The sequence below is a fragment of the Schistocerca piceifrons genome, chromosome 2 (genome assembly GCF_021461385.2).
Source record: "Schistocerca piceifrons isolate TAMUIC-IGC-003096 chromosome 2, iqSchPice1.1, whole genome shotgun sequence".
Lineage (NCBI taxonomy): Eukaryota > Metazoa > Arthropoda > Insecta > Orthoptera > Acrididae > Schistocerca > Schistocerca piceifrons.
In genome coordinates, this window is record NC_060139.1 from 329,309,202 (window position 1) to 329,337,056 (window position 27,855).

Below are 27,855 nucleotides of genomic sequence, written 5' to 3' on the forward strand. Positions count from 1 at the left end.
TCCTTGGTATATTCCACGCTTAATCTGTTTTGGCTGTGCTGTGATATTATTTGAATTTGTTTGGATATGATGTGTGGTTTTCCAATTTTTCATTACTGTGTTTAGGAACTGTATCAATTTAGGATCTACTTTGTATATTTCCAATATTTGTAGTAACCATGAGTGGGGTACACTATCAAAAGCTTTTTGGTAAATAATGTACGTGTAGTGCAGCGACCTTTGTTTAGTTTTAGCTTGATATGTCACCTCTGCATCTGTTATCAGTTGCTCTTTACATCCTTGTGCTCCTTTGCAGCAGCCTTTTTGTTCTTCATTTATAATTTTGTTGTGTGTTGTATGTGTCATTAATTTCTGTGTAATGACTGAAGTTAATATTTTGTATATTGTTGGTAGGCACGTTATGGGGCTATATTTTGCTGGGTTTGCTGTGTCTGCTCGATCTTTAGGTTTCAGATATGTTATTCCTTATGTAAGTGTATCAGGGACTGTGTATGGGTCTGCAATGTAACTGTTAAATAATTTATATCTAAAAACAAAGATGATGTGACTTACCAAACGAAAGTGCTGGCACTTCGATAGACACACAAACACAAACATACACACAAAATGCAAGCTTTCACAACAAACTGTTGCCTCATCAGGAAAGAGGGAAGGAGAGGGAAAGACGAAAGGATGTGGGTTTTAAGGGAGAGGGTAAGGAGTCATTCCAATCCCGGGAGCGGAAAGACTTACCTTAGGGGGAAAAAAGGACGGGTATACACTCGCACGCACGCACGCACGCACGCACACACACACACACACACACACACACACACACACACACACACACACACACACACACACATATCCATCCGCACTTATGCAGACACAAGCAGCACATCGTTGTCTACCAACCCAAGTTCACCACAGGATCAACATAGCCCAGCTTTATCCAACACTTTTTCGCCTTTTTTCACAACAGATCTCCAGTTACTTTCTCCAGTTATTTTCAATTTCATTTCAACCTCATGTCACACTTTCCACCTTCTAATACCATGTCACCCTCACAACACCCCAACAACAACCCCATTAAGTTTGGTCTTTAAATATGTCTGCTTGTGTCTGTATATGTGTGGATGGATATGTGTGTGTGTGTGTGTGTGTGTGTGTGTGTGTGTGTGTGTGTGTGTGTGTATACCCATCCTTTTTTCCTCCTAAGGTAAGTCTTTCCGCTCCCGGGATTGGAATGACTCCTTACCCTCTCCCTTAAAACCCACATCCTTTCGTCTTTCCCTCTCCTTCCCTCTTTCCTGATGAGGCAACAGTTTGTTGCGAAAGCTTGAATTTTGTGTGTATGTTTGTGTTTGTGTGTGTGTCTATCGACGTGCCAGCACTTTCGTTTGGTAAGTCACATCATCTTTGTTTTTAGATATATTTTTCCCATGTGGAATGTTTCCCTCTATTAATTCATGTTAAATAATTTAGTTAGATGTGAATGTGTTGAGGTGAACTTCTTTAGCCAGAAATTTGCTATTTTATCTTTTCCAGGGGCTTTCCAATTGTGCGTAGAATTAATTGCTCGGGTGACTTCATGTTGCAAAATTATCACTTCAGGCATTTGTGGTATCATCTTGTATGTGTGTGTTTCTGCTTGTATCCACCATTATTATTATTATTATTATTATTATTATTAGTGTTATTATTATTTTAATCAAAACAACATCCCAAATTGTGCACTTGAGACAGCAAATAGTGAATGCTGAGGAAAATAAATCTTTGTATGTGACAATGTGCTGCTCACCATTCCTCAGTTTGTAAGTGGTGACCATCTTGCATAGGAGCATTCAGTTATATACGTCATTCTGCAGAAACATCTGGAGGGTAGGAGGGTGCAAAGAACCTCTCTCTTTGTGAGTATTGCAGAAAACGATGGGAAGTTATTACTTTGTCTCAGAGTGATTTTACGCAGTGAATATTTAGCAAATGAGTACCGAAATGTCACAAATCGATCTCACAGATAACATAGCTGCCAATCCTGTGGTAAAGAGTTTCTTGATCACCAAAACTGAATCTCTGCCAGGTGAGCAGTGCACTTCTTTGCATTCATAGACAGCGTTCAAGATATTGTGGTTTATATTCCCTACACAAATCATAATTAATAAGCTTATGAGGCATCCTTGGCTTAAGAAATTGGTCATTTGCTAACTTCCTGGTTTATGTCCATACCACTCTTTAGCTCTGCTAGCCAGTTACCAGATGATCACAAACATTAAATTATGGCTGTTTTCTCATTTGTATTCTTTTTTTTGGGTTATCAATATTGATTCCATTTAATTGTTGTTGTATACTGTCTCAGGTACATTTGTGTACAAAATTTTACATATTTAGACCTCCCTCTCCCTGTTTCTATTTATCTACAATTTAGTATACTGTAATAGCATATATAAAAAACCTACTCACCAAGCGGCGGAAGAGCACACACTTAAAAGGAGGTTAAAATTAGGTAAGCATTTGGAGACATTTGCTGTTTCTTCAGCCAGAACGATTGAAGGAGAAGGAAGAGGGATGAAGGAAAGGGTCTGGAGAGGTCTAGGAAAATGTGTAAATTTCGGGAACTGCAGATCAGGGGACATTTATTGGATGGGATGAGAAGGAAATAGTGGCTGTTGGAGACTACACCGGATGAGATTTGAAAACTGGGGGCTTAAAGGTGGAAGACAAGGTAATATGCAACACAGAGATTACTGCTAAAACATAATGTACGAGTTAATAAGAGTGAAAAGCTAAGTGCAATGTACATAACAGAAGTGGGGGGGATGGTAAAAATAGATAGGTAAGAAAATGAAAGAGGCAGAAACCAAAATGGAGTGAAGAAATTAATGTAAATTAAAACCACATGTGTGGCGACAACCAAGGACATGTTGTAGCACTAGTTCCCATCTGTGGAGTTCTGAGAAACTGATGTCTGGGGGAAGAACCCAGATGGCGCATGTAGTGAAACAGGCACCGAGGTAGCAATTGTCATGTTGTAAAGCATGCTCTGCAACATGATATTGTGTGTTGCCAGTATGTACCCTCTGCCTATGTCCATTCATCCTAACTGATAATTTGGTGGTAGCCAAGCCAATGTAAAAGGCCGAACAGTGTTTACATAACAGCTGATATATGACGTGTCAGTTACAGGGCTGGTACAGGTGGTGGTAGGAGGGCGCATAGGCCAAGTCTTGCAGCAGGGGCAGTCACAGCATTAGGAGCCATGGGGTAAGGAGATGGGTGCAGAAGGAGCATAGGATCTGACAAGAATATTGCGGAGGTTGGGAGGATGACAAAAAGCTATTCTAGGTGTGGTGGGTAAAATCTATGACAGAATGTATCTCATTTCAGGGCATGATTTTAAGGAAGTCAGGGCCTTGTCGAAGTAGCTGATTAATACATTGCAGACCAGGATAATACTGAGTGACCAGTGGTGTGCTACAAAGGTGCTTTTTGGAGGGATCAGCAGTACCAGGATTGGTTGTGATGGCCTGGGAAATCTGCTTTTGAAGTAGGCTGGTGGGGGTAATTACATCCAGTGAAGACTGAGGTGAGAACGGTGTTGCTGTAAAGAGGAAATGAGGTCCATACTGTCTGACCACACCTAGAATAGCTTTTCATTGCCCTCCAAATCTCTGCAATATTCTTGTCCGACCCTATGCTCCTTCTGCACCCTTCTTCCTATCCTATGGCTCTTACCCCTGTGTAGCGCTACATGTCCTTGGTTCTACAACATGTCCTTGGTTCTCGCCACCCACATGGTTTTAATTTACATTAATTTCTTCCATCTCAGCATTTCTTGGCAGTAACTACTCTTTTCTTCACTACATTTTAGTTTACTACATCTTTCATTTTCTTACCTATCTATTTTTACCATCCCCATCCCCCATCTGTTACATACACTGCACTTAGCTTTTCACTCTTATTAACTCATACATGATGTTTTAGCAGTAACCTCTGTGTTGCATATTACCCTGTCTTCCGCCTTTAAGACCTTAGGTTTTCATATCTCGTCTGGTGCAGTCCTCAACAATCAGTCTTTCCTTCTCATCCCATGACCCGTGGTTCTGGTGACTTTTCCAAAATCTACCATTTTTCCTAGACCTTCCAGTCCTTTTCCTTCACCCCTCTTCCTTCTCCTTCAACCCTTTCTGGCTGAAGAAGGAGCAACTAGCTGTGAAAGCTTGACTAATTATAACCTCCTTTCATCCGTGTGTTCTGTTGCTTGGTTTTAAACTGCAGCTTGGATAAGAACATGAAGTATTATTTGCTGTGTTATTGTTTTTCCTCTACAAAAGAGTACCTAGAACAATAAATGTGCTAGTTAGGATTACTCCCAGAACAGCATCGGCAGTATAATGGAAGCTAAGATTTCGAAATGAGGTAACTGTGATAACAAACAATAATATTACATACGATATATAACTTTTACATCATATGGAGCTATTACGTATTGTCATTTGAGTTCTAGAGACTTCTGTAAGCTGAGCAAGGCTTCTGTATTGCATCTAGAGTGTAGCTGGAATTTCTCTGCCTTTTCATATCACTGCTGAGGTCTGTCAGGGCTCCTCCCTATCACCACTATTATCTATCATCTGCATGGATAGAGCAATAACTGCCATATGACACTGAAACGTGCCTGGAACTCCCAATATCATGTACAAACAATTCAAAACATTTATACAAGCGTAATGTCACAGGAGGATGACAAATTTGTTGTCCACCATTTGTTTTTCAGTTCTGCAACAGGCTTACTACACATGCTCATAAATATACCTATTTCTCTCCAAAGCTCAAAAAATCTCTCAAGGACTTATCTCAGATCAACCTGCACTTTTCATTGTGATATGGCATGACCCCATAACTGCTTTCCAAGTCTTCCAAAAAGGCTCTGAACTGGTGATGTTTGAGAGCGTGACTGTGGATGGAATTTGCTGCTCGAGTCATCACACTCATTGCTTTCCTCATGTTCACACACAGAAATGCTCTTTGAGGAGAAAGTAGTTTATTGCAAAACTGTGATGTGGCATAGGAAACAATTTCAGTATCTACTATAAAAGTGCCAAGAAATTGATTTTTTGGTCAAGCATAGCAGCTGCACCATCTGTAGCCATGAAAGTGAGATTCTTCCACTGCAGACCCCGACTGTCAATAGTCACTTGCACATCAGTCCTTACTGTAGTGTCTGCCATTGGAATCAAAGACAGTAGCAGTTCTATAATGAATGCAATGATTAGCTACTCTGTGAATGTAAACTGGCAAATGAGCAGAATCAGAAATGTCTGTGTGTTTATCCATCATCAAAGAAAATACAATAAATCTGTTGCAAGAATCATTACCTTATCTGAAACACTACTGACTCTTTCTTGAATTCTGCACTGAACAGTTGAACAAGAGGGACTAGTTGCCTGAAACTCTTCACATCTTTATAAATTCTCATTCAGTGAGACTGTGTGATGCTTTGCCAGTTTGGAAAACATGATTCTACATAACTCCAGAAAAGTGATGTGTGTCCCTATGCATGTTTCACTGATGACTGATACTTGCAGCTAAAAGAAAGTTATATCATAAGGTGTTGAATTTCAAGGTATTGTATCAGTTTGTTCTTTTTATTTTCATGTGGCAAGCCATGCCAGGGACAAAGCACATCCTCAAGATGGGATGGGAATTGCAGTTACTTAGTGGAAGGAAGTATATGCACAGGTGTGATGTGCAAGCTCTGCAGCCTATGTTGAAGTAGAGTATCATCCCAAGAATCAGTGACCAAAGAAAGCAAGGTATGTCGTTTTTGCAGTCTTAAGACCAAAGACTGGAGCTTATTCATCTCCGCAACTACTACATTCTATATCCTTCTGAATCTGCTTACTGTATTCATCTCTTCGTCTCCCTCTACAATTTTTATCTCCTACACTTTGCTCCAGTAGTAAATTGGTGATCCCTTGATGTCTCACAATGTGCCCTATCAACTGATCCTTTCTTTCGGTCAAGTTGTGCCACAAATTTCTTGTCTCCCCAATTATATTCCGTATCCTCTCATTAGTTACATGATCCACTCATCTAATCTTCAATATTCTTCTGTAGAAATGTATTTTGAAAGTTTCTATTCTCTTTTTGTCTGAACTGTTTATCACCCATGTTTAATTTCCATACATGGCTACACTTAAATCTATGTCCATTGTTAACAAATTTCTCTTCTTCAGAAATGCTTTTCCTGGCATTGCCAGACTACATTGTATATCCTCTCTACTTTGGACATCATTAATTATTCTGCTGCCCAAATAGCAAAACTCATATAAGAGTCTCATTTCCTAATCTGATTCCCTTAGCATCGTCTGATTTAATTCGACAAAATTTCATTATCCTTGTTTTTCTTTTGTTGATGTTCATCTTATACCCACCTTTCAAGCCACTATCCATTCTGTTCAACTGCTTTTTCAAGTTCTTTGCTATCTCTGACAGAATTACAATGTCAACAGTAAACCTCAAAGTTTTTATTTCTTTTCCCTGAACTTTAATTTTTACTCCAAATTTTTCTTTGGTTTCTTTTACTACTACGACCTTGTCTCACTCCCTCTCAGCTGTTGCTTTCCTTTCATGCCCCTAGACATTTATAACTGCCATGTGGTTTCAGGTCGGCTTCTATCAGTTTTTACATTCTTCTGCCAAGAATTTGTGTTAGTATTTTGCAACCATGACTTCTTAAACGGACAATCCATAATATTCATGCCTGTCAGCACCTGCTTTCTTTGGAATTGGGATTACTGTATTCTTCTTGAAGTCTCAGAGTATTTCACCTGACTCGTGCATCTTGCACACCAGATGGAAAAGTTTTGTCAGGGGTAGCTCTCCTAAGGCTATTAGTAATTCTGACAGAATATTGTGTACTCCTGGAGCCAGTTTTGACTCAAATCTTTCAGAGTTCTGTCAAATTCTTGTTGCAGTATTGCATCTCCTATCTCATCTTCATCTACGTCCACTTCCTTTTCTATAATATTGCCTTCAAGTTTATCTCCCTTGGACAGACCCTCTATATCTATGTACATATTGAACTGGGGACGTAGAAACGATGGAGAAGCTACATCCCTGCCATAGCCCTCAGTAGTACACAACCCCACAACAGGCTACAGCAGCCCACTCACCCCACCGCTGCCTCACACTGAACCCAGGGTTATTGTGAGGTTCGACCCCCAGTGAAGTCCCCCTCCGGGAATGTCTCATTCCAGACGAGTGTAACCCCAATGTTTACGAGGTATAGTAATGATGGTGTATGCGCACGTGGAGACAGTGTTTGCGCAGCAATCGCTGACATAATGTAACTGTGGCTGAATAAGGGGAATCAGCCTGTTTTCGCTGAGGCATATGCAAAACCACATTAAAAACCATTCACAGGCTGTCCGGAACACCAGACCTCAACACTAATCCACCGGGCACCGGCACCCCTTCCCACTCAGGAAGCAGTGCTTTAGACCGCACAGCTAGCTGAGTGGGCGACCATCTATATACTTGTCCCACCTTTCAGCTTTCCCTTCTGCTTACTGGTTTTCCATATGAGCTCTTGATATTCATACAACTGCTTCTCTTTTCATCACAGGCCTCTTTAAGTTTCCTGTGGGTAGTATCTATTTTTCCCCTACTGAAATCTGCTTCTACATCCTTACATTTATCCTCAGCCATTCCTGCCTAGCCGTTTCACACTTCCTGTCAACCTCATTTTTTGGTGTGTTCCCTTTTGCCTGCTTCATTTGCTGCATTTTTACATTTTCTCCTTTTATCAATTAAATTCAATATCTCTACTGTAATCCAAGGATTTCTACTAGGTCTTGTCTTTTTACTTGTTGATACTCTGCTGCCTTCACTATTTCATCTGTTCTACTGTATTCCTTTCCTAATGCCCTGTCTGACTGTTTCTTTCAACGTATCCAGGTCTTGTCTGCTTAATTTCTACCTTTTTCCAAATTCTTCAGTTTTAATCTACAGTTCATAACCATTAAATTGTGATCAGAGTCCAAATCTGCCCCTGGAAATGTTTTACAATTTAAAACCTGGCTAAAAATTCTCTCCCTTACCATTATATAATCAATTTGAAAGCAATGTATACAATCTCTGTAAAACAATTGGTCAATTCTTATTCTGAACTCCGAGTCTGTAACTAGTGTTTTTTATCTTGAATACAGAAAAAAACTGCATGTTATTTTGAAGACTATATGGACAATATAAACCCAACCGCATAGCTGCATGTGCTAGCACGCTGCTTCTGGGACTTACGGAGGTATGCTGGCCCCAGATTGAATATGCCTGGAGGATTAATGTCAAAGGCCGATGTGCCAGCGAGCCTAGAAGGGGTTTTTAGGTGGTTTCCCACAACCGAATGGTGAATACCGGGCTGGTACCCATGTCCCACCTCTGTTACACAATTTGCAAACATTTCCAAAACATTCACATTTTTTCTACATAGGATAGCACTAGACACAAAGAGATGCGGTACATAACTTCCATCCCAGGTGGAAGGCTGAGGCAAGGTGTGCAACAGGAAGGGTATCCAGACACACTCTATAGTCAAATCCATAAATTAACATGCTGATCCAGTGAAGATACAGGGTAAAGGGTAGGAAGAAGAAGAAGAAGAAGAAGAAGAAGAAGAAGAAGAAGGATATGAAAGACATATTTATCATCCAGCATAAGGATGAGAAGTCCTGGATTGCATCAACAGTGATTGTCATCTAAGAAATCTAAGAAAAAAGCACAATAATCCTCTACTTACTGAAGTAGAGCACTGATGCCGGCTACTAGCGCTTTTTGCTTGCTGTGTTACAAGATAAGTAATTTAGCTAGTAATTAATCATTTTTGCTGTCTATTCTATAGTATTTACGTGAATTAGTGCCAGATACACGTGATAAATTAAAGGTTTCAGTTTTTATTTGCGTCTGAATAAGATAAGCAAAATTTCTATTTAAGACAGTTCCAGGTGTACGCAAACATTTGTTTACATTCTTAACTGACTTTAAATATGCGGGATTACAAATTAATTCAATGCACAATACTCAGTATTTGCGATTACTAGTGTCATTTAGGCTCGATACACTGAAGGTAGCAGTTTTTATACGTTTTATTAGGTTATTTTTCGTGTGAACGTAAATTATCAGTATGAGGGTTAATCAGTTTAAGTTAGTGTACAATGCTCAGTATTCACGTTTATTAGTGTCATTTAGACTCGATACATTGAAGGTAGCAGTTTTTATACATTTTATTAGGAACAGTGATACTGACAGTGATTTTTAACCTCACTTGTATACGTTTGACTAGCGCAACCTGCGACCATTAATAGTTATGCAAATGTAAAATATGTGGTAAATCAGTATTACACTACAACATCTGAGTAAATCAGTGTTACAATACAACTTCTGAGCCCTTCTTACATACGGTTCAGTTAGCAGAAAGCTAAAACTCACCTCGCCGTCTGTAAGCCCACCGGTTCCTATAAAGTAGAATTCATATTTGTGCTTTACATTATGAACTCTTATTGTTAGCTAAAGGTTTCGTTTTGTACCTGCATCTGCCAGTGTACAATACCCAGTGTTTACATTTATTAGTGTCATTTAGACTCGATACATTTAAGGTAAAAGTTTTTATAGTTTTATTAGGTCACTTTCGCGTGTATGTAAATGCTTGTTTAAATTACAAATACGAGGGATAATCAGTAGGTGCAGCTTACCGTAGGTCACTGTTTAATTCGTTTATCATATTCACTAGATAGCCCCTCGTAGTTTACTGTAGGTCATTGCCTTATTCTTTACTATTCACTAAATAGCCCCTAGCAGGAAAATAAGCACCAGATCTCGCTTCTACCATACATTTTTATTTTCATTATTGAGTGTCCTTTCTGCCAACTAGAGTGTAGCTGTTAACCTTGAATGGCAGTAGGTTTCCTTAAGTTTTTTAAAATTGTAAATCAGTTATTAGCTAGATGGATAGGGACTGTGTCTGTTGTGTGCAGATGGAGGAGGAGTTGGCCACAGTCCAAACGCAGCTGGAAGCTCCAGAGGGCCACCTTGAGGTGTGGTGGGGATGGGGTGCCTCTGCTGTACTTGAGGTGTGGTGGGGATGGGGTGCCTCTGCTGTACTAGATGTGCAGGGGGGGATGTCACAGCTCTCTGTCACTGAGCCGACCTCAGGTGCGAACTAGCCGGCTGGCCCATTCTCACCTCAGTGTGGGTGGCAGTCTGTGTTGAGGTCTTGGGCCTCAAGGCGAAGGCTGCAAGGGGGACGCAGGATACTGCCAAATCCCATGCACTTTGCTAATAGATTTAGTGTGCTATCTGATGCTGGAAGGAGGGGGGGCGGGGGGGGGGGGGGGGGTGAGCTGGATCACAATGCACCTTCTGCCAGGATAGGGGCCACTCCTTCAGCAAGGTCCAGACAGGCATGTGGGGGTAGGAGTTTGTTAGTTGTTGGGAACTCCATTGTTGGGTGGATCATGGAGTTCCTCAGGAACATAGCTGCTAGGGCGGGGAAGCAGTCCAATATTCACTTGGTGTGCTTGCCGGGGGTCTTGTCCGGGATGTGGAAGAGGCTCTTCCGGCAGCTATCGAGCGTGTGGGGTGCAGCCAGCTGCAGATTGTTGCACATGTCGGCACCAACGATGCCTGCCATCAGGGATCTGAGGAAATCTTTGGGTCCTTTCAACAGCTGGCTAAATTGGTGAAGGTGGCTTCCATCTCTCGAGGAGTGGAAGAGAAGCTGATGATTTGCAGCATCGTACCCAGGGTGGTTTGGAGTCGAGTGGAGAATCTAAACCAGAGGCTACGTCAACTCTGTGATGAAAATGGTTGTAGATTCCTCGACCTACACTATGGGGTGGAAGGTTGTAGGACACCCCTCAATAGATCAGGGGCGCACTACACACAGGAAGCAGCTACTTGGGTAGCACAGTACTTGTGGTGTGCACATGCGGGTTTTTTAGATTAGGTTCCTCCCCACGGGAAACAAACTGCTAGCCTGAAAAATTACCAGTTCGTGACACTGCTGTGGGTGTGCCAACTGTAAAAATTGTTAGTTCGCCTAAACAGGTCATTTCAAAGGATTTAAATATGCTTAATCTCATGTTAGTAAATTGTCAAAGTGTGTGTAGCAAGATCCCCAAGTTAATCTCAGACTCCAAAATAAACAGTATCAATGCCAATATTGCATTAGGTACCAAAAGCTGGTTGAAACTGGACATAAAAAGCAGTGAAATTTTGAACTCGGATTGGACAATGTTCAGGAAGGATAGGACTGATGCTATGGGAGGTGGTGTGTTCATTGCAGTTAAAAGCTGTTTAAACACAGTTGAGATCAATACTGGGTCGGACTGTGAAATAGTCTGGATAAAGCTGTCAATCAGACAAGGATTGACCACTGTATTAGGATGTTTTTATAGACCACCAGCATCCGCAACAAACGTCGCAGAATGTTTTATGGAAAGTCTTTAGTACATAGGAAGTAAATATCCAAATTATCTATTAGTTATAGGTGGAGACTTTAATCTAGCATTCACTGACTGGGAAAATTACACATTTATCACAGGGGGCAGAAGCAAAGATTCGTGTGAAGTTATTCTAGGAGCACTCTCAACATACAACCTTGAGCAATTGGTTAGAAAACCAACTCTAGATGGGAACATATTAGTATCTTGGCGACAAACAGACCTGATCTTCTTGAGGAAGTAAATCTAGAAGAAGGTATTAGTCGTTGTGGCTTCTATGTCAGTGGAAGTTGCAAAAAGTGTAGAGTTTTCTTGTTTGGAAAAGCAAATAAAAGTGTCATTAATGAATATCTTCATAATCAGCTCCAAGCACTCACCACCGGACACAAAGATATTGAGCATCTTTGGTCGGAATTTAAAGGTATTGTCCACCATGTGCTAGAGAAGTATGTGCCTAGCAAAAGTATAGGGGAGGGAAAGGATCCACCTTGGTACAAAAACATATTAGGAAGTTGCTGAGAAAGCAGAGAATTTTGCACAGCCCTTTTAAACGTAGTCACTGTCCCGCTGACAAACAGAGCAGCTGTCAGAAGGACAATGAGAGACCCTTTTAACGAAGTTGAAAGCAATATTTTATCTGCAGATTCTAAAAATAACCCCAAAAAATTTTGGTCGTATGTAAAATCTATGAACGCTACAAATAATTCAATACCTTCTCTTGCTGACAGTACGGGTAATGTAACTGATGATGATAAACATAAGGCCGAAATTCTAAACCTAGCTTTCAAAAACCCGTTTACGATAGAGGACTGCAGCACCATTCCCCCCTTTCAATTATCGAACAAACGAAAGGATGGCTGATATAATGTTTAGTGCATCTGGGATTGTAAAACAGTTAAGATGCTTAGACGCCAGGAAGGCATCTGGCCCAGACAGTATCCCTGTAAGATTTTATGTTGAATATGCTACAAATATGGCACCATTCTTATCCGGCATCTATCAGAGATCATTGAAACAGCGGGAAGTTCCACGGGATTGGAAGAAGGTCCAGGTCATAGCAATCTATAAAAAGGGTAGAAAATCGGATGCACACAATTACCGGCCAATTTCACTGACATTGATTTGTTGTAGAATCATGGAACATATTTTGTGTTCAGACATAATGACCTTTCTAGACTCTGAGAAGTTCATCTGCAGAAACCAGCACGGTTTTAGGAAACAGTGGTCATGCGAGACACAGCTGGCCCTCTTTGCGCATGATATACAACAGGCTCTAGATACCGGCTCCCATGTTAATGCCATATTTCTCGACTTTCGAAAGGCGTTCGACTCAGTTCCGCACTGTCGATTGCTACAAAAAGGGTGTGCTTACAGTCTATCTGATGACATATGCGGTTGGATAGAAAGTTTTCTAACAGACAGGGAGCAGTATGTTGTCCTGAACGGGGTGACTTCAACAGAAACAAGCATAACTTCAGGTGTGCCCCGTAAACGATCTTGTTTATGGTATTGACAGCGGCCTTAGACTGTTTGCCAATGATGCTGTAGTTTACAGGAAAGGAGTATCACACCAAAATTATGAACAAATCAATGAAGATTTGCAGACAATAAATGCATGGTGTAATGACTGGCAGTTCTTTCTCAATATTAGTAAGTGTAACCTACTGCACATAACAAGGCGAATATTCTCATTAATGAACAAGTACAAAATAAATACCCAGTCTTTGGAAGCAGTAGCGTCCGTCAAGTATCTGGTTGCGATTATTCGAAATGATCTTAAATGGAATGATCAGATTACACTAGTAACAGGTAAGGCGAACTCTAGACTGCGGTTTATTGGTAGAATCCTGAAGCAATGCAGTCCTTGAACAAAGGAAATAGCTTACAAATTGTTAGTTCGTCCAGTCTTTGAGTACTGTTTGTCTGTATGGGATCCTTACCAGCTGGGTCTGATTCAAGAGATTGAGAAGGTCCAAAGAAGAGGGGCAAGATTCTTGACTTGTACATTTAGCCATTGCGAGAGCGTTACAAATCTCATAGAAAGTTTGAAGTGGGACACACTTGCAGATAGACGATGCACTAAATGGAAGGGGCTGCTCACTAAATTCTGAAATCTGATCCACACTGAGGATGTAGAGCATATATTATTACCACCAACTTTCAAATCGCGCAATGATCACCATTCAAAGATAAGGAAAATAAGAGCTCATACTGAGGTGTTCAGACAGTCGCTTTTCCCTCACGCGATCCACAAGTGGAACAGAAGGTGGGATATATGACTTTGGCACGAATTGTGCCCTCCGCCAAACACTGCTTGGTGGCTAGCAGAGTATATATGTAAATGTAGATGTACAAGTATAAATCTTAACTATGAAATCTGATGGTAACACTACAGAAAGCAATATGGTAACTTGCTCAAACTGCACAAGCATTTGTTAAGCTATCATCCTGAAAACATTTCATTCTGAAAACAAATATTTATTTTCATAGTGGAAATGCTGAGGAAAAGTCTTAAGACATTTATTTCTCTGCTCCCACATATGATGAATACTTATTTCAGTCACATAACTTAATAGTGTTTGCTTTAATTTTTGCAACTCCGCTTCTTGCTTTTCACCTTCTAAGTGTACATATTGTTTTGCACAGAAGATATTGTAATGTAGTTTTAAGTTTAATTTTTTCTTTGTGTTCAGAGTTTTCAAGCACACTAAATACAGCATCGTGTATCATAAATTTAGGCATCCTGCACCAATCTTTTGTAAACTGATGTTAGAGTGTTCTAAGTTCCTACATTGGTCACCACGCTGGTGTTCATCGATCTGAAAAGTGTTTCTGTTCACTTTATGCACTGTGCTATAATTATATTATGTTCATGTCTAATGCTACAGGGAACCTAACACATGGTCATTGCTCTGAAACTGTGCTCTGTTTCCACTTCCATGCACTACATCTGACCACCTAATTCTATTGTGACCATTCACTTCCCAAGCAAAAAGTGAGCTTTAGTGCTTGTGCTGACCTAGCAGCCTCCTAAACATGTCCAGTCTAGCTTACAAAGAGGCAATAGTCATTATATTCCCAGTAAGTGGGGCATTCCCAGTTCCTATTACTCACAATTTTTAAAATTCTCAAATACTTTGGACACATTAAAATATTTTATTAACTACACTAAATTACATACCAACATGTCACAAACTTTCGTCAGATCATCAATTAAGGGCTGCAGGCCATCTGGATAAACTGGCTCACAGTTGCGCACATGGCTCTCCTTCCTGCATGAAAAAAAATTCTGTTTAGATTGTCTCATAAAATATGATATTTATTACTTGTAGAAAGAAAAGACCTTAAAAAATGTGGGCAAACAGAGATAGAAAAACAACATCTATTCACCAGGTGGCAGAAGACTAATACAAGAGGAAAAAGCTGAGAAACTTCAGCTTTCAGACTCGTGTGTTATTCATATTGTAAAAGTAAACAGAAAATAAAAAAAAATTAGTCTGTATCTTGATCTGGTGCAAAAATAATTCACTATCTTTAATCATGGGAGACAGGGTAGAGGAGAAGAAAAATTTAATCAATTAAATCTGTCCCATCTGTGTGTATTAGTCTTCTGTCATCTGCTAAGCCAAAGTTTTATCTTTCTTCACTTAATGTACAAGTAGAAGTGTAAAAAATCGACCATGTGAATGGTAAGACTGTGTGTGTGTGTGTGTGTGTGTGTGTGTGTGTGTGTGTGTGTGTGTTTTTGAGGGGGGGGGGGGGGGGGAGTTGAGAGGCTGTTCACAGGTTGAAAAAAAAAATTATTTTAAAAACATTCCTATTAGCGTGAGCTTAAGCATGTAACAGCTAAAAATCACATTAGAGGTAAAATATTTGTAATGATCAGATGGCTTGTGAAGTAGCTGTATCAGACTACTGTAATATGGACATCGTTTTCTGCATAGTAAGCGATGCTACATCACACCTTGGTTCTATCTAAAATAAACTTTGTATACTTAGATCTACACAATTTTGGCATGGCTGCTGACACAAGAATTAGGCCTAATATACATTGCAATAACATACATAATAGTGGTTAGCTAAGTAGTGGGTTTTATTTGTACTTCAATAACATATTCACACATTTAAACAATCACAAAATATCTCTATCAGACTTTACACAGAATTTGTGGCTGATCACTGTGGACCTTTAAAGGAATATCACATTCTGAGATCAAATGTGATAAGGTATTTCGAACAAAATGACCTCCTACTTGCAAACTCACATGGATTCCAAAAACATCAATCATGTGAAATGTAGTTTGCACTATTCTCATGTGAAATCCACAAAGCCATGGGTCAAGGCAGTCAGGTAGATCCAGTATTTTTTGATTTCCTAGAAGTATTTATCTCAGAACCACATCTACGTTTACTATCAAAAGTATGGTTGTATGGGGTCATCACCACCACCACCACCACCACCACCACCACCATCTGCCAATTCAATCATTAAATGATGTGGCCTCTTCGAGTGAAATTTATGACTGTATTGAGAGTTTTTTGGGGAGGAGGACAAAGCTCGTCATCTTGAATGGAGGGTCATTGACACATGCGTGTGGAACATTTGGGTGTGCTCCAAGGAAATCTTTTCGACTCCTTGCTGTTGATGTGTTTTAATGAGTTTTCAGACAATATCAGTATCAACTTTTGACTCTTGGCAGTTGATGAAGCGGTCTAGTCAAATACTTTCAAAAGAAAGTTGTGCAGATAGTCAGTCAGATCTTTCAAGGTGGTGTAAAGAATGGCAACTTTAATACTGTGCACTTCACAAAATGAAAAAAGAAGTATCCTATGACTACAGTATCAATGGTTCATGTTGGACTAGGTCAACTTATACAAATATTTGGTGTAACACTTTGTAGGGATAGGTATATGGAATAGAATGATCACATACACTCAGTTGTAGGTAAGGCAGGTGGCTGAATATTGCAGAAATATAATCTGCCTACAAAGGAGACAGTTTACACATCACTCGTGCAATCCATCCTAGAAAATGGTGACTAAGAATATACTACAACACACTATATACTGGATAGGGACTGTGAGGACACAATTATATTATTTACAGCACAAACAGCTAAGCATTTATACAGTCATTCTTCCTGAACTCTATATGCAAATGGAACTTGAAATAGTTCTAGTAACTGGTACAATGGGAAATACCATATACCCCACACTTCACAGTGATTTGCAGAGCACAAACTTAAATGTAAAATTTGTGTGTGCACCAAGAAAATGGAAGATTCTGCTACTTGAAACAAGAACTGCTGGCTTTATTAGTATAGCACTCAAGTGTTATTCAACTGCAAGGATTCATTCATATGTACCCAACAAGTGACTATTGCTGTTGTCGTTGTTGTTGTGGCCTACAGTCCAAAGACTGGTTTAATGCAGCTTTCCATGCTGTGCTGCCCTGTGCAGGCCTCTTTATCCCTGAATAACTACTGCAACCTAAATGTTTCTGAATCTGCTTACTGTATTTATCTCTCTAAAATTCTGACCCCCATACTTCCCTCCAATACTAAACTGGTGATTCCTTGATTTCTCAGAATTTCTTCTTTTAGCCAAGTTGTGCCACAAATTTCTTGTCTGCCCAGTACTATTTACTACCTACTCATTGGTTACATGATCTACCCACCTAATCTTCAGCATTCTTCTGCAGCACCGCATTTCCAAAACTTCTATTCTCTTCTTGTCTAAACTCTCTATCGTCCTGCGCAAACAGCAAAACCTACCAACTATTTTCAGTATCTTGTTTCCAAATCTAATTCCCTCAGCATCATTGGATTAAGTGCCACTATGTTCCATTATCTTTGTCTTGCTTTTGTTGATGTTCATCTTATTCTCCTTTCAAGAGACTGCCTGTACAGTTCATCTGCTCTTCCCCATCCTTTGTTGTCTCCAACACAACAATAATGTCATCAGCAAACCTCACAGTTCTTATTTCTTCCTCCTGAACTTTAATACCCACTCCAAATTTTTCTTTTGTTTCCTTTACTGCTTGTTGAATGTGCAGATAGAATAATGTCGGGGATAGGCTATGATCAATACTCACTCCCTTCTCAACCACAGCTTCCCATTCATGCCCCTCGACACTTATAAATAGCCTTTCACTTCCTGTATTTTACCCCTGCAGCTTTCAGAATTTCAAATGGAGTATGGCAGTCAACATTGTCAAAAGCTTTCTCTAAGTCTACAAATGCTATAAACGTAGGTTTGCCCTTTTCTTAAACTATCTTCTAAGATAAGTTGTAGGGTCAGTATTGCCTTGCATGTTCCTACATGTCTCCAAACACCACACTGATCTTCCTACTATTTTTTACATTATTCTGTAAAGAACTTGTGTTAGTATTATGCAACTATGACATATCAAACTGATTGTTTGGTAATTTTTCACATCTGTCAGCACCTGCTTTCTTTGGAATTGGGATTATTGTATTCTTCTTGAAGTCTGAGGGTATTCTGCGTGTTTCATACATCTTGCACACAAGATGAGAGAGTTTTATTATGGGTGGCTCTCCCAGGGCTGTCAGTAGTTCTGACACAGTATCATCTACTCCAGGGGCCTTGTTTTGACTTATGTCTTTCAGTGCTCTGTCAGAATCCTCCCACAGTATCATATCTCTCATCTCATCTTCATCCATGCCCTCTTCCATTTCTGTAATACTGCCTTCAATTTTATGTCCCTTGTACGGACCCTCTATATATTTGTTCCACCTTTTAGCTTTCCCTTCTTTGTTTAAGACTGATTTTCCGTATGAGCTCTCAATATTCATACAGTTGCTTCTCTTTTCACCACAGGCCTCTTTAATTTTCCTGTAGGCAGTATATTTTTCCCCTACTGAAAACTGCTTCTAAATCCTCACATTTGTCCTGTAGCCATTCCTGCCTAGCAATTTCACACTTCCTGTCAATCTCATTTTTTGGATGTTTGTATTCCCTTTTGCCTGCTTCATTCACTGCATTTTTACATTTTCTCCTTCATCGATTAGATTCAATATCTCCTGTGTTATCCAAGGATTTCTATGAGGTCTTGTCTTCGTACCTGTTTGATACTCTGCTGTCTTCATAATTTTATCTCTTAGAGGCACCCATTTTGTCTACTACTTTAATTCTTTCCCCTGTTCTCGTTAAAGGTTGCCCAATGCTACCTTTGAAGCTTTCAACAGCCTCTGGTTCTTTCAATGAGTCCCATCTACTTAATTTCCTACCTTTTTGAAGTTTCTTCTGCTTTAATCTACAGTTCTTTAACCATTAAGTTGAGGTCAGAGTCCACCTCTGCCCCTAGAAATGTCTTCCAAATTAAAATCTGGTTCCGAGATATCTGTCTTACCATTACATAATCAATCTGAAACCTTCCGGTGTCTATACATTCCTTCCATGCATACAACCCTCTTTCATGATTTTTAAACCAAGTGTTAGCAATGATTAACTTATGTTGTGTTCTATTATGGGAGGTAAATAACTGCTTCACTGAAAACATTATTGCTTTTGAACAGACATCTGGGATCCATAAGCCAACAAGTTACAATAATTTATAAAAGCACATTATTAACTTGTTATGGAACACATGTATGGGGGGCTCAGACCAGGGGCATTTCTAGGATAAAGGGTGTATCGGAGAGTTGGTCCCATTCAGCACATTTCAGGGAAGTTGGTGTTCTGAGAGGAGGAGGAGGAGGAGGAGGAGGAGGAGGAGGACAGGTATCTAAGCAGCACATTACTGATGCAGCAACTGAATTCATTAGTAGTATCTTCTGATATGAAGATCATGCATACCTGTGTATGTCACAGCTGTAATCAAGGCAAGGCCTAAGGAAGCTTCTGTTAAAATGTAGCACACATGTGTGCTTCCCCCCCCCCCCCCCCCCCTGAATCCACCCAGCTTTCGCTCCCATACAACAAAGTTGGTCGAAAGATTGAACGGTAAACCGATAACTTAGTCTTGGTACTGACTTCCTTCTTGCAGAACAGAGTAGATCGTAGCTGAGTGCTCACTGCATTAGCTTTGCTACACCTCACTTCCAGTTCTTTCACTATGTTGCCATCCTGTGAGAATATGCATCCCAAGTACTTGAAACTGTCCACCTGTTCTAACTTTGTTCCTCCTATTTGGCACTCAATCTGTTTATCTCTCTTTCCCACTGACATTACTTTCATTTTGGAGATGCTAATCTTCATACCATAGTCCTTACATTTCTGATCTAGCTCTGAAATATTACTTTGCAAACTTTCAATTGAAACTGCCATCACAACTAAGTCATCTGCCATCCGCATATGCGAGACTGCTTATTTTGTGTTCACATATCTTAATCTCACCCAGCCAGTCTACTGTTTTCAACATATGATCCACAAATAATATGAACAACAGTGGAGACAAGTTGCAGCCTTGTGTTACCCCTGAAACTACTCTGAACTATGAACTCAATTTACCGTCAACTCTAACTGCTGCCTGACTATCTATGTAAAGACCTTTAATTGCTTGCAAAAGTTTGTCTCCTGCTCCATAATCTCGTAGAACAGACAATAACTTCCTCCCAGGAACCCGATCATATGCCTTTTCTAGATCTATAAAGCATAGATGCAATTCCCTGTTCCACTTGTAACACTTCTCCATTATTTGCCGTAAGCTAAAGATCTGGTCCTGACAACCTCTAAGAGGCCTAAACCCACACTGATTTTCATCCAATTTGTCCTCAACTAATACTCGCACTTTCCTTTCAACATTATCTGAGAAGATTTTACCCACAACGCTGATTAAAGAGATACCTCTGTAGTTGTTACAATATTTTATGTTTCCATGTTTAAAGATTGGTGTGATTACTGCTTTCGTCCAGTCTGATGGAACCTGTCCCGACTCCCACGCCATTTCAATTATCCTGTTTAGCCATTTAAGACCTGACATTGCATTGTATTTGATGAGTTCCAACTATTTCATCAACCCCAGCCGCTTTATTGCGCTGCAATCTATTGACCATTTTCTCCATTTCCTCAAATGTGATACTATTTCCATCATCATTCCTATCCTATTGTACATCGAAATCTGAAACATTACTGATTGTATTTTCACCTACATTGAGCAACTCTTCAAAATATGGTTCATGGTGTGGGTTTCTGTTGTCGTCATGTCCTAGTTCATGAACCACGGGCAACGTATGAGTGGCCAAGTAAGTGGTCCTGACAGTCGGGATACCAGTTACTTTGGAATAAGGCTGGGCATCTCGGACATATTCTGAGTCATGGTCACCTTTGTGCTCACATGGCAAAGACTACCAAATACACCGGTTAGTACCTCAACCGTTAAGGGCAAAACTCAAGTAAGGCTAGCAACCTGCTTCCCCGGCACTTTAAATATGATGCTGGCAACAGTCAGAGCAAAATGCCTTGGACCTTTGGAGGTGACGGAGTCCCACCTCTAATTGACAAACCAGGGACTCCTAAGATACGACTCGGCAAATGAATGGCAACGAGATGGGGAGCTATTAATATCAATGGGGGCTACTCTGGGAAGAAGGTAGAGCTGGCAGAGGCTGCAAGTAAGACAGGGTTGGACGTTTTAGCTGTTAGTGACATTTGGGTAAGGGGTGAGAAAGAAGAGTAAGTGGGAGAATACAAGGTCTACCTGTCAGGAGTCAAAGCAGGAATGGCACAATGGGGTGTAGGGCTTTACATCAGGAAAGAAATGGGACCCAGCATAGTTGCAATAAGGTATGTAAATGAACGACTGATGTGAATATTTGACAGTGTCTAGCAAGAAAATTAGGATTGTGTCAGTATATTCGCATTGTGAAGGGACAGATCAAGATAAGATGGATAGTTTTTTTGATGCACTCAGTGATGTAGTTGTTAGAGTAAAGGACAAGGACAGTGTTCTGCTCATGGGTGATTTTAATGCCAGGATTGGAAATCGAACAGAAGGGTATGAAAAGGTTATGGGTAAATTTGGAGAGGATATGGAGGCCAACAGGAACAGGAAACAACTCTTGGATTTCTATGCCAGTAAGGGCTTAGTAATCACAAACTCCTTTTTTAAACATAAGAACATTCACTGGTATACTTGGGAAGACAGGGGAACCAGATCTATCATTGACTACATAATAACAGATCAGGAGTTCAGGAAGGTTGTGAGGGACATACGTGTATTCAGGGGATTCTTTGATGACACTGATTACTATTTAATATGCAGTGAAATTGGTATTGTGAGGCCGAAAGTGCAGGAGGTCAGGTCCATATGTAGGAGGATAAGAGTGGAGAAACTTCAGGATAAGGAAATCAGGCACAAGTACTTAACAGTGGTCTCAGAAAGGTACCAGTTAGTTGAATGTAGACAACTACAGTCATTGGAAAAGGAATGAACAAGGTGCAGGGACGCAGTACTAGAAGTGGCTAAAGAATGTCTTGGAACAGTAGTGTGTAAAGGTAGGATGAAGCAAACAGCTTGGTGGAATGACACAGTCAATGCAGCCTGTAAAAGGAAAATGAAGGCATATGAAAAATGGCTACATACTAGAACTCAGGTAGACAGAGAAAGTTATGTCGAAGAAAGAAACAAAGCCAAACAGATAATTGCAGCATCCAAGAAGAAATCTTCAGAAGACTTTGGAAACAGGTTGGAGACTTTGGGTCAAGCTGCTGGAAAATCATTCTGGAGTGTAATTAGCAGTCTTCGAAAGGGAGGAAAGAAGGAAATGACAAGTATTTTGGACAGGTCAGGAAAACTGCTGGTGAATCCTGTTGATGCCTTGGGCAGATGGAGGGAATATTTTGAAGAGTTGCTCAATGTAGGTGAAAATACGATCATACTGTGTTCTGCTAATGAAATCTTACAAAGATGATGCACTCCCATTTGGGGCTAACACAAGTCTAGTGTTAAAATTTGGGTTGTTGCCTCAACATTATCAGCTAGGATTTTAGTGAGTGTCTAAGCCAGCAGTGAAGCTCACTGTGTAGCAGCGATGGTGGGACACATTAACAGGGTATGGGCTACTTGTCAGTCGAGTGCCACAACTAGAACATGGTGCAGCAGCTTGTTGTAGGATGTACCCATGGGTTAAATTGGTGTGACCAATATGGAGGTGGCAGAGGATTGCAGATTCATGGCAGAACCATTAAGACCACCATACAGACACAGCCTCTTTACCATCAATAACTTATTGGATGTGACAAAGACACACCATTTACTGTTCCACATCACTCAAGGGTTGGTGATATATATAACATGGTCCACATGTTGAATCCTGGTATCTTTATTTTCTGAGCATCCTTCCCAGTAGCCAGCAGATTAGGAAAGATTTACGTGATTGGGTGTGGAAGAAGTGAAGGCAATGCATGATTGGCACCAATTCTGCTGTAAAGATGCTGTGTCCACTAGGCAGGGAGAGTGATCGCTGGTCCTGGTGCATGTGAAGACATAGCTTGTCTGGTACTCAACTTTTGAGCCAACTATATGAATGAACTGAACTGGGGTACTCACCATGTACTGAGAAGAACAATTTGTGGAAACTTATTTTCTTTGAGGGCTGATCAGTACTCACCAATATAATTCTTTTGTGAGACTGGGTTGCAGTTAAGGGGTTGGTTGCTGAGTTCCATGGAATACTCATGAGCAATTAAGAACATACATGCTGGCTTAGACAAAACCCATGCTGCCGGAGTGAGCGTTGTACAAATGAGGTTTGGCAGGTTCCCCATAGGTTGCCCGCTAGCAACTGCTTAGCCTCTAAACAGGCCATCTGTCCCATTAGCACTTAACGCAACTGGGGGTTTAGGTCTTTTATTAACAGGTTTGTGTCACCCTTGTGAACAGAGCAATTAAGCCAAGACTCCCCTGTTTTGGCATACAATGATCCATTACTGTGCTACATCATGGTCACTGAAACATGCCCATAGCTTACAGTTACAGAGGACTGGCAGCACACTCCAGTCCCCAGTTCACAAAATCCTGTGAATCACCGAAGATGTACCAGCCAACTGAGACTGAGCTCCCAGCACAGCTTACCACCTGGCAAGACCCAGGGCTTATTGAAAACCATGGGTGTGGTAAGCATTACTCATCCCTCACACTTTACAAGTGCTTCAACAGCTGACATTATACATCTAGCATTCATACCTCATAGGGTGCAGTATTCTATGTGGGTAAAACAACCAATGAAGTGTGATTCCTGTATGGAAAGCCATTACAAAACAATAGCTAACTGTAAACTCAGTCGTCCAGATATAAAATACCGCAAACACCATCACCACTGAGGCCAACAGCTGCTTTAGTACCAGCATCACTTGATAACTCCTGCTTCCCCCGTGATTAGTCTTCATCTTGTCGTTGTCACTGACAGCTGTCTTTATCCAACTCTCCTACTCCCCAGTACTTTCACTACACCTCCTTGCCCCAATCTCACCCCCTGCTAGATTATGTTTCTCTCCTGCACTTTACCTAGCCGGACACCCCTAAATAACCCACTACGAAGGCCCCCGTCCTAAGGAATTTAACTTCCAGCGCGCCTTTCGAATGGCGCCCTGCAGTTGGTGTTCAGCAACTCACCGACTAGAGGAGGAATAGTACATGCAAAAATTGTTGGTGTACAAGGAGGGTGACACTGAAGACCCCACAGTTACTGCTGGACCATTGATGGCTGCTAAAAGGAGGGGGACACTTACTACAGAGCCCTGCAGGAGCCATTTCTCTTGGGATATGAGGTTGGGGGGGAGGGGAGGGGGTACAGTTAGAAGCACCAACTCGAACCTGGAAAGCAGTTTGACAAGAATTTCTGCACAAGAATCGGAAGCAAGCCCAGGAGACTCCACTCATGTATGGTAGAAAGGATGTGGTGTTACCATGTGGTGTCATAAGCCTTTTGTAGGTCAAGGAATACACCAATAAGGTATATATGTCAGTTAAAAGCTGTCGGATGCCAGACTTCAGGCAAACCAAATTATCAGCAGTGGAACAGCCTTGATGAAAACCACCCTGGGATGGAGCCAAAAGGCCCAGAGACTCAAGGAGCCAACATAGACGGCAGCTTACCATGCATTTGAGCAACTGTTCGAGCATATGGTTGTGCGTGTGGTCTGGCCCTGAAGCTGTACCTTCGCAAAGGGATAGAGCACTGAATGATTCCTGCTCACTGAATGAAGCATTATGGGGCTCCAGCTGGCGTGCAGTGAAAGATAAGTGCTATCACTTCATTTGACGTTTAAGGACATGAAAAGCTGGTTGATAGTTCTCAGACGCAGAGCAAAATATTTGGCTACAGCATCTGGGCCCGTGAAAACAGCACCGTTCAATGAAATACCATGCACAGTTGCAGAGGACTGATGTCCATACGAGCTACTGTCTGCAAGGCTCCACAACAATACTGTGATATACAGAAGAAAACTATGCGTTAATCTTGTAGGACCGATGTGGAGATGACAAAAGAATTCTGTGCTCCTTCCATGAGAAGCGGAAGGAAGAGCACCATGTTGCAGTAACCTCGTTGATTATGCAGAGTTTATTAGATGGGGCAGTAGCCCATCAGATGAAGTTCCATTTCTCCGTGAGCAGAGATCTTAATGTGTACCCACAAATCCACACCTGAAATTGGCAAAGCAAACGGGGAGCGAGTAAGTGCGCCTCTAGCAAATGGTTAGCCAGCTCATTCCCTGCGATACCCATTACTTGGGACCCAGAGAAAGACAACTGAGCAGGCAGCACGGCGAACGCCATGAATGTGGAGTCGAAGTGAGAGCTCTTTGAGCCACCATCATCATCTCAGAGTAGCACTTGGAACGTATGTCCCCAATTATTTGCTGGCTGTATTCCAATCTCTGTCTTGCTCTACAGTTTTTGCACTCTACAGCTCCCTCTAATACAATGGAAGTCATTCCCTCATGTTTTAACAGACATCCTATCATCCTGTCCCCCCTTTCTTGTCAGTATTTCCCATATTCGTTTCCTCTCTGATTTTGCGCAGAACCCCCTTGTTCCTTACCTTATCAGTCCACCTAATTTTCAACATTCATCTGTAGCACCACATCTTAAATGCTTCAATTCTCTTCTGTTCTGGTTTTCCCACAGTTCATATTTCACTACCATACAATGCTGTACTCCAGACGTACACTCTAGAAATTTCTTCCTCAAATTAAGGCCTATGTTTGATACTAGTAGACTTATCTTGGCCAGGAATGCCTTTTTTGCCAGTGCTAGTCAGCTTTTGATGTCTTCCATGCTCCATCCTTGTTGGTTATTTTTCTGCCTTAGAAGCATAATTCCTTAACTTCATCTACTTTGTGACCATCATCCTGATGTTAAGTTTCTCGCTGTTCTCATTTCTGCTACTTCTCATTACTTTTGTCTTTCTTCTATTTGCTCTCAATCCATATTCTGTACTCATTAGACTGTTCACTCCATTGAGCATGTCATGCAATTCTTCTTCACTTTCACTCAGGATAGCAATGTCATTAGCAAATCGAACCATTGATATCTTTTCTCTTTGTATTTTAACCCCTCTCCTGAATCATTGATTCTTCAATGTGCAGATTGAACAATACGGGGGGAAAGGCTAGATCTCTGTCTTACCTTTTTAATCTGAGCACTTCATTCTTGGCCGTCCACCCTTACAATTCCCTCTTGGCTCTTGTACATGTTGTATATTACCCGTATCTCTCTATAGCCTACTTCTATTTTTCTCAGAATTTCGAACATCTTGCACTACTTTACACTGTCGGATGCTTTTTCCAGTTCAACAAATACAATGAATGTGTCTTGATTTTTCTTTATTCTTTCTTCCATTATCAGCCACAACATAAGAATTGACTCTTGGGTGCCTATACCAATTCTAAAGGCAAACTGATCATTATCTAGCAGATCCTCAATTTTCTTTTCCATTCTTCTGTATATTATTCTTGTCAGCAATAAATGATGATTAACTGAAACCCTCAGCTGCCGACAGGTGTTATTCATATACCTCTATGGGGACAGCTGAAAATGTGTGCCCCGATCGGGACTCAAACCCGGGATCTCCTGCTTACATGGCAGATGCTCTATCCATCTGATCCAGCGAGGACACAGATGAATAGCACGATTGCAGGGACTTATCCCTTGCATGCTTCCCATGAGACCCACATTCCCAACTGCCCACAACCTACATACATAATGTTCCTAATAGATATTTGCCCATCCACTCATTACTCGCGAACACTAAGGTGACGATTCCCGTAAGAGTTCTTGTCAGCGAGTTGGATGCATGAGCTGTCAAGTTGATTGTGCGATAATTCTCGCACTTGTCAGCTCTTGCAGTCTTCGGAAATTTATGGATGATATTTTTCCGAAAGTCAGAGGGTATGTTGCCTGACTCATACATTCTACGCACCAATGTGAGTAGTAGTTTTGTTGCCACTTCCCCCAATAATTTTAGAAATTCTGACGGAATGTTATCTATCCCATCTGTCTTATTTGATATTAAGTCCTGCAAAGCTCTTTTAAATTCTGATTCTAAAACTGGATCCCCTATCTCTTCTAAATCGACTCCTGTTTCTTCTTCTATCATATTAGACAAAGCTTCCCTCTCATAGAGGCCTACAATGTACTCACTCTACCTATCTGCTCTATATCTTCTACATTTAACAGTGGAATTCCCATTGCACTCTTAATGCTACCACCCTTGCTTTTAATGTCACTGAAGTTTGTTTTGACTTTCCTATATGCTTAGTCCTTCCGACAATCCTTTCTTTTTCAATTTCTTCACACTTTTCATGCAGCCATTTCGTCTTAGCTTCCCTGCACTTATTTATTTCATTCTTTAGAGACTTGTATTTCTGTACTCCTGAATCTCGCTGAACATTTTTGTTTCATCTATTCTGAAGTATTTCTTCTGTTACCCACGGTTCCCTCGCAGTTGCCTTCTTTTAACCTAGGTTTTTCTTTCCAGCTTCTGTGATTTCCCTTTTTAGAGATGTCCATTCCTCTTTAACTATACTGCCTATTGAGCTATTCCTTATTGCTGTATCTATAGCCTTAGAGAGCTTCAAGCATGCCTCATCATCCCTTAGTATTCTGTATTCCACTTCTTTGCTGATTCTTTCTGACTAATCTCTAACTTCAACCTACTCTTCATCACTACCACATTGTGATCCAAGTCTATATCTGCTCCTGGGTACTGGGTACGCCTTACAATCCAGTACCTGATTTCAGAATCTCTGTCTCACCACGATGTAATTTAACTGGAATCTTCTCATATCACCCAATCTTTTCCACGTATACTCTAACGTTTCCGACTTAAAGTGTGAGTGTGAATCTGGGTTATTTCAGTTTATTCCCCCAAACCACCTTCCACTTCTTTATGAGGTGACTTACTCAGAATTTGCA

General features: G+C 40.8%; 1 protein-coding gene across 1 annotated transcript in view; it reads right to left on the reverse strand.

The window, feature by feature from the left end:
• The window catches only part of LOC124776421 (cyclin-dependent kinase 2-interacting protein-like), a 110,762-nt gene that overhangs the window by 62,980 nt on the left and 19,927 nt on the right, over positions 1-27,855 (reverse strand). Inside the window, exon 3 of the mRNA XM_047251416.1 lies at positions 14,656-14,746. Within this exon, the coding sequence (XP_047107372.1) occupies positions 14,656-14,746 (91 nt within the window). The remainder of the gene's footprint in view (positions 1-14,655; positions 14,747-27,855) is intronic.